Source organism: Cervus elaphus, chromosome 24 (assembly GCF_910594005.1).
Source record: "Cervus elaphus chromosome 24, mCerEla1.1, whole genome shotgun sequence".
Lineage (NCBI taxonomy): Eukaryota > Metazoa > Chordata > Mammalia > Artiodactyla > Cervidae > Cervus > Cervus elaphus.
In genome coordinates, this window is record NC_057838.1 from 61,784,623 (window position 1) to 61,792,368 (window position 7,746).

General features: G+C 48.5%; 1 protein-coding gene across 5 annotated transcripts in view; it reads left to right on the forward strand.

Moving 5' to 3' along the window:
* The window catches only part of C24H3orf62 (chromosome 24 C3orf62 homolog), a 37,272-nt gene that overhangs the window by 3,051 nt on the left and 26,475 nt on the right, over positions 1-7,746 (forward strand). The window contains exons 3-5 of one of the 5 annotated variants that reach the window (XM_043885197.1): positions 227-488; positions 2,794-2,906; positions 3,733-6,949. In XM_043885197.1, the coding sequence (XP_043741132.1) occupies positions 227-488; positions 2,794-2,906; positions 3,733-3,800 (443 nt within the window). In that variant the 3' untranslated portion in view covers positions 3,801-6,949. Of the gene's footprint in view, positions 1-226; positions 783-2,793; positions 3,658-3,732; positions 6,950-7,746 lie in introns of those variants that run through there. The other 4 variants (XM_043885198.1, XM_043885196.1, XM_043885199.1 and 1 more) reach the window with 4 other exon arrangements.

Sequence of the window (7,746 nt, forward strand, 5' to 3'; positions counted from 1 at the left end):
AGCCTGCTTGGAGACCAATAGGTATCTGGGACTCAGTAAATACCTGCACTGGAAAGGGGGTGCCAAGCCCACATTACAGTGTGACAGCCTGCCAGCCCCGGGTCCGGAACACCGGCTTTGCCTGCTCCCAGGAGATGGCCGCCCACTTGTAGTTTTTAACTTCTGCCCACAACATCTTCAGAATTCTCCCACTGGACTTCTAATGCTGAATGTTTTTATTTTTAAGACCATACAAGCATCCGAACTATTGAAGAATTGGCTGGTAAACTAGAATTTGAAAACGAGTTGAACCGTGTGTGTGGCCACTGTGAAGATTCGCCTTTCAAGGAGGAAGCCTGGGCCCTGCTGGTGGACGAGAGCCCTCAGAAGGCCCCGGACGCAGACTCTGGCAGCCTCAAGCAGGCTTTCGATGACCACAATATCGTGGAGACTGTTCTGGACTTGGAAGAGGACTACAATTTGATGACCTCTTTTAAATACCAAATTGAGTAAGGACAGTTGACTTCAGCTTTGATTCTTTATGGTAGGAGACTGATGTTAGGATGTCTGTGCAGGTTAGTCACAATCATCAGGGGCCACTTCAAAGGCTTAGCAGAATCTGAATTACCATGACTTTTTAATTTCTAGTGGTGTACCTTTTTCAGCTGACAGCCCAGTTTTTTGGTTGTTGTTCTTTTGTTTTTTAACTCTGTTGCTTTAAAATGTTTCTTTTTTCACTTTTTTTTTTCTAACATCTTGACTGTTTTTTGGATTGCTGTTCAATATACACAGTACCCAAGGCAGGTCGTGGGCCTCTGCTGTGTCTCTTGATGTTTTTTTCTATGGGCCCCTGAAAACGTACAGGTTCCACAAGCAGTGTGGGCTTTGTGATCCCCTGGGACCAGCCCATCCCAGGCCCGCTCAGTGGAGGAACTGGCCTCAAGAGGGACCTTGGCCCCAGGCCCTCTGCCACATTTGCACACACCACACACACGGCTGCCTGTCCCCTGCACGGGCATCATGCCCTCCTCATGGCCAGACCCTCAGTCCCTCCATCCTTGCCCCTGCCCAGATCAGAGGCCTCCTACTTGTGTCCAGGGAGCTGGCAGCATCCCTGGTACCCTCTGGCAGGATATTCCTGTGAGGACAGCCCACCATACACCCACATCAGACATCTGGGCCCTCAGCTGAAGGGGGAAAGGAAGGGGTGAGCACAGGTCCTGCTCATTCACTTCATACCTGAACCTCATCCATCCCATTCCAGGACTGGACCCCCGGGAGGCCACAGGTGGTTCCCATGACAATGACTGTGCTGGGATAAGATGGCCAGGGGCAGGGAGGGGCTGAGCCACTGCCCTCTGAGGTCAGCATGGCAGCAGAAGCTCAACAGGGCTGGCTCCAGCCCCACCGCTTGAGAGAAAGAACACCATCAGGGATTATTTGGACCCATCTCTCAAAACCATGATGTTTTCAGGAAACCTAATAAACTGTTGAGCAAGGTATGATATCTCCCAGAAACTGAGTATCAGGGAACTGCCTACCTCCTTGGCTCACAGGGGAGAATGGGGGTGACAAGGCTGGTATAGAACTGTTTGTTAAGACATAAAACTCAAAGAGCTGGGGAGGAAGGCCTGGGGGCTGATGACCCCCACGAGGCCATATTTTAGGCTAGTGACCCAGCATGAGGCAGGCTGCAGGGCTGGCAACACCCCATCACCACCACAGGTCCAGAGATTCATCTGGGTCCCAGAGGTGGAGACTTTGCACCTAGTTCTTAGTGGTGCACCTGCCTGACCCTGAGAACTAGCCTCCGGCCACTTAAAGTAACAGGTCTCCACTGCCAGGTGAAGGGCAGAGTGACTAACCAGAGGCTCCTGACAGCCCCCTGACAGTCCCTGCAGTGGATAATAAACACTCGCAGATGGTGGAGTTGGGATTCACTTTTTAGCCCCTGAGCTGGAGGGACAGGAGCATGTGAGAAGAAATGCCTACAGCCTCTTGGCTGCCACACTCGGGAGAAGGGGCTGTCTGGATGGAGACATGTCAGGCGACTTGCTATTCAGAACACCAGGTCTCCCAACAGTGAGTTCCAAATAATATGTATTGATGTGGATCCTCTCCCACAGAGGAGGTGAGGCGTAATCCCCATCCTCCCCGGTCTCTGCCCATCACTACCCCCGGAGAGTGAGCTGGACTTAGTAACTCACTTTTCAAGGGAGAGAGCTGGGGAAGAGAGTAGAAGTAGAGACATGGACAAGCCTGGCAGACACCACTTAACCAAGTGATGAAGGTCCATCCCACCCATGCTGTCCTGTGCCCATTACCCACACCTGACAGGATGCAACGAGATGGGAGCTTCATTTTCAACCCAGATTGGGGGGTATTCTCCAGGATGCCTGGCCAGTACCCTAGATTGTCAGTGTCAGGAAAACAAGGAAAAAACTCAAAATCTGTCACACAGTATTAGACACTAAGGAGACACAACTAAATGCAGTGAAGTGTCCTAGATTGCATCCTGGAATGGAAAGGGGACATTCATGGAAAAATGGATCAAATACAAGCTCAAGTTTAGTTCTTAATATGTTTATGTTAGTTTCTTAGTTTTGACACGTACACCACGTTATGCAAGATGTTAACTTTAAGAGAAGCTAAGTGAAGGATATATTTGAACTTACTATCTTTGTACCTTTCCTGTAAATCTGAATTTATTCCAAAATTTACAAAAAAATTTTTTTAATGAAGTTGATCCCAAGTTTGTGACATTGTTACCGAGGAGGACAAGAAGGGTTTTAGTCTTTTTTGTCTGTTTTTCAGTTTATCTGCAGTGGACCTGAATCACTTCTGCAGAAAGAAGAAATTAGAGTTGTTTTTTAAAACCTTCACCTCCAACCAGCCGTGGGCATCCCTCACCAGATACCTGCCCAGAGGTGACCTTCACAGTTTCTGGGAACTGCAGCAGGTCCAGGACCGGCACGGGAGGCTTGGCAGGACCCTCACGAGTGGCTCACGCTTCCCTGATAGTGCTGAACCCTCAGGGCTAAAAGCTCTAGTTCTCACAGAGCTGTTTCTCAGCACTTAGTTCTCCCTGGAGAGGCTTTGCAGAGGGGGTAGCTGCTGGGAGCAGAGCGCCGGTGCTAACCCTATAAGACTGAAATGAGAGGACTTTTTTCCTGCCTGCAGCATAGACTGTGGCACTTGTGAATGAGGGCTGAGCCTGGCTTAGGGGTGGGGCAGAAGGGAGGCTTTAGATTCTCCTGGCTGGATAGACAAGTATACCTCTAGTTTAGCAAAGCCTTTGTGTGGAAATTCAGATTTACCAAAGAACTAATCCAGCCTGGACTCCTTAAAAGAGGAGCTTTTCCTCTCTGGAGAAATAGCTGTTGGGTAAAGCAGGTGAGCCCTGAGCCTCTGGCATGCCACTCCCAGAGTAGCTGGGATGGCCACATGGTCATTTCCCTGGTGACACCTTCTCTTGTCTCTGCCCCCCTGGCTCCCCAAGGTGCCCAAGGGACACCTTCCTGCCTCTGTCATGTGCCTCAGGGCGGCAGGCAGAAGCGTGCTCATCTGCGCAGAGCAGAGGTTTGGGGAGCCAGTCTCTAGGGATTGAGCTGGAGGAATAACAGGAGCCTAGATTTTTTTTTATTCGCCTAGAACATTTATTTTAATAAAACTTGGGACCAAAGACATCTTGGGGAGACATTGATATTTGAGAAACTAAAAATGTTTTACGTCATTTGGTTCTCTCCCCCGCAGTTCATCTTGGCAAGCCAAACAATCACTGGATTGTTTCCGTGGAAACACCAAACTGCAGTTTGGATTAGCAGAATCAAAATAGAAACAAGGCAGCTTCAAGAATAAATAGGAGCTTTGGAACCGGCTAGTTGCCAACTGCAAGTTCAACTTACAGCACAAGGCATGTGAGAAGCTGGGCCCATGCAGTTCTGTAAGGAGGGGTTTCCAGGTCCTCTGGCTGCATGCTGCCTGCCGGGTTGAGGCCAAAATCACTAGAAACCAGCTCTGTCAGTGTATTGGTAAACTTTGTAACAACACTTAGGGCAGGAGGTGGTCTGCAGAAGCAAGCAAAGGCTGGGGACTGGAGGAAAAGAAGGGAGAAGGGACAGGAAAGAGGAGAGATGAGTAAACGCCAAGTGAAGGTCCAGCAAGGAGCAGAGGCCACGCTGAGGCTCGAGAGTAGAGCAGCAGTTCTTTCGAGAGGACGATTCAAGGGTGGCCAAGGGCTGGAAGCAGTGACCCCGCCCTCAGCCCCTTCCAGATTTCAGTGTTTCCCTGCATTCCTGGGCCTGGCCGGCTAGCCACAGAGATCGAGACTAGAGCCTGAATTCTTGCCAGGTAAGCTCTGGGGGCACTGATGGTCAGTAAGCGTCTGCCTCAGTGTGGCTCCAGCCAGCATAATCAGGCACACAAGCCTACCTTCTCATCTCTGAGTCTCAAGGCTGCCTGCCTCCTGCTCCCCTCACCAGGGGAGTGGGGGAGCCACCTCTTGGCCCACCAGCCCTGCCTCCTTAGCATTCTGCTGGACCCTGCATTTCCAAGCCCAGGGAAGACTCCAAGGGGGTCAGGAGACCAGGAGGATAGAGACAGACCACCTGGGGTACCTGTGCCCCTCACCTTGGCCTCCAGGAATGTGCTGGTAAGGCAGCACCATCCTGCCGCAGGAGAAGCCGTGAGCTATTAATGATCAAAGAAATTGATGAAAAGGATTCCCTCCTCTTGAATGACGGGCCAGGGGCTCATCCGCTACCGGAGGGAGCCTCCTCTTAACAGAGGCACAAGATGTTTGATACGGCAGAGAAGGCCAGTGAACCAGAAAGGGGAACCGGGGGGGCCACTGAACCTGCTTGTAGGTCGTTATTGAGAAGACTGTCATCCGGAGACAATCTGAGGCTCTGGTAATTTGCTTTCTCCCTGGAGTACGTGGGAGAACATTAATATTTTAGGTTCCTGCTAAATATTTATAGAGGGAGCAAGGTTTTACTCAGGAAATCTACTGACAATGGATTGCAGCCCTAGAGGGGAAGGACTTTCTGTGCTAGGCCAGCTGGAAAATGCCTGATTTGATGAAGAGTTTTGGCCTAAGGCCTGGCATGAAAAATAATTTTAAAACCTGCTCAGCTCTTGTAGGAAGGAGCTATCTTTTTTGAGGGCAAAAAGGCTGTGGTTTTCTGGGTACTTTGGGCAGGAGCTGGCCTGGGAGAGAGGAATGCGCATCTTATAGGAGACCTGTCGTCGGGAGCCCTGTCGTCAGGAGCCCTTTGGAACATCTAAGACAAAAAAGGGAAGTTGCAGAGGGCTACTGGAGAGACCCAACTTTTAGGACAGGCTGCCAGAAGCTGTTTGATAAGCAAGCTATCCCTGCCCTCAGTAAATGTTTGTCAGGTGTCTCCTAGTGACACACCACTCCTGGATGCTAAGAATACAGTAGGGATGAGGTGGAGGCTGTTCTTTTATTTTTTTACAGCTGCTGTTCTTGCTTCTGGAGTTTATATTCCACTATGCAAGGTGTGCAAAAATACAGAATTAAAATATCATTTCAGATGGAACTATCTGAGAGAAATGAAAACAGGGTAAGGGAATGGGCAATGAGGAGGGCAAGCCCCTTAAGAGACCTGTCTGTAGGTGATGTTTAAATTGATACTTGACTGTCAAGACAATTAGGTGCTACAAGTGGCTTTTCCATCCTCAGATGGTAGCTGGGGTTGTATAGTGGGAGGAGCCCCTAGGTGGGCCCTGGACCAGTAGACCTCCCACCACATCCGCCCCTGTGTAGCTCCTTAGATCTCTATCCAAAAATGTGTGCTTCAGGGATGTGCTGGGCTGTGTCATGCTCACCAAATTTGGCAGGAACACAATAGTTAAAATAAAAAAAAAAAACCCTTAGGAATAAAATAAGAAATATAATATCCTTTCCTGATGATTACTAGAGACAGGCAGTGTAATTTTAATTAGCCCAGCCTTGTTAGGTGTTAAATGTACTGCTTATTCTACAAAAACACCCAGTTCATGTAACACTGAGTCACTCTGGCCTTTTGACTTTAAACAAAATAAAATACTTCTGAAGAAATACAGGATTTCATAACACAGCAGAATTAAGGAATAGAGGGTCCTGCTTTGGCATTCTAAAGTTGGAAGGAAACTTCAATGAGAAGGCCACAGTCATCAATGTTGGTGGAGTTTTCTCAACAGGGTCTCAGCTTTGAAGTAAAATGATTAAACTTTTCAACTTAGAGCAATAAAACATTTCCAAATGCAGACTGCTCTGCCCTACAAGCCTCAGAGTAGCTGCTGCACACCGCCTGTAGCCTGTTTGGGAAGGGCTGGGTTCCCTTTTCCCTTGCCACCTTGGCATAAGCAAAGAAAACCAGCGGGGAAGGCAGTGGAGGCTAGCAGAGGGGTGAGCAGATAACCCTGAGACCCACAGAGGGCGCAGGGTCCAGGGCCGCCTGAGGCAGGGCCCAAGTCTCACTGTCTTGCCCTTACAGAGGGCTGCTGCCATTGCCTGTGGCCGCAGGACACAGGAGGCTGTCGGTCTGGAAATGAGAGAGTGAAAGCAGCTTCGGTTGTTACTGCCAAAGGTATCACAGGCAAATTAAACTCTACCAAATTTTTGTGGGATACACACCCCTGAAAATAAAAAATATAAAAGAAATCAGGAGCTATTATGGTCTACCTAGAAGCCCCATTTTCAGGCATTCCCTGGCAGTCCAGTGGTTAGGACTTAGTGCGTTCACTGCAGTGGCCCAGATTCAATCCCTGGTTGGGGAACCAAGATCCCCAAAAGCCACCTTGCACAGCACCCCCCACCCCCCACAAAAAAAGCCCTATTTCAATGCTGTCCTGGCTTAAAGATGGGAAAATTCTGGAAGGTGTCCATCCATGAGGATTTTTACTTTCATAACAATCAGTTTGAGTAGGGTATGGTTTATTAAAACGTATGAGAAGGAATAAAAAGATGGTATGCATCTTAATCTCATTGATCTCCTTGAGTAAACTGGAGATCAATAAACTTAATGAAAGAAACATGCTTTAAAAAAAAAAAACAAAACATGCTTTTTAAAGTTTGATCTTTATTTGATCATTTTGAATTACAAAAGAAACATATATGTTGCAAAAATTCAAAAACTTTAACAAGATACAAATGGAAAGCCAAAGTCTCATATAAGCCCACTGCTCTCCAGAAATGATGCAGGGCCTGCAGCCACTCTCGTTAGCTTTAAAAGAAGGGTGGAAAACAGGGCATGGGAAAACAGCTGGGAAGAAGAGTGGGACTTCATGGCTGTGAAAAGTGCGGCTCCCAGCATGTAGTGTGAGTCACCTGTCTTTTCTTCAAGGCTTTAACACTCTTATTTCTCTATTCACAAGAAGTCTGAGCTAGTGTGTGTCCCGGAATACATCCACTCACCCCAAAAATGCACGTTCTCACAGCAAAAATGGATACAAATTTTTAAAAAAAATCCTGAGGCCCAGAAAGATATTGGTCATGTGAAGGAGATGTTTTGAAGACCAAAAGGATGTGTTTGGGAGTCCTGCTGCCATAGCAACAGTTTTGTGAGAGCCCTTCTCCTACTGGATGTTCCGTACGGAGGGCAGTTCTCCTTGTACCAGACCCAATACCCTCCTGCTGATGCCCCACTCCCGGGCCGCTGCCCCAGCTCTCCTCACACCCTCCTCACACGTTTCACTCCCATGAATAAGGATGCACTTATCCCTTATGCTCTGTCATGGGGAGTGCCCAGTACCCAGAATGCC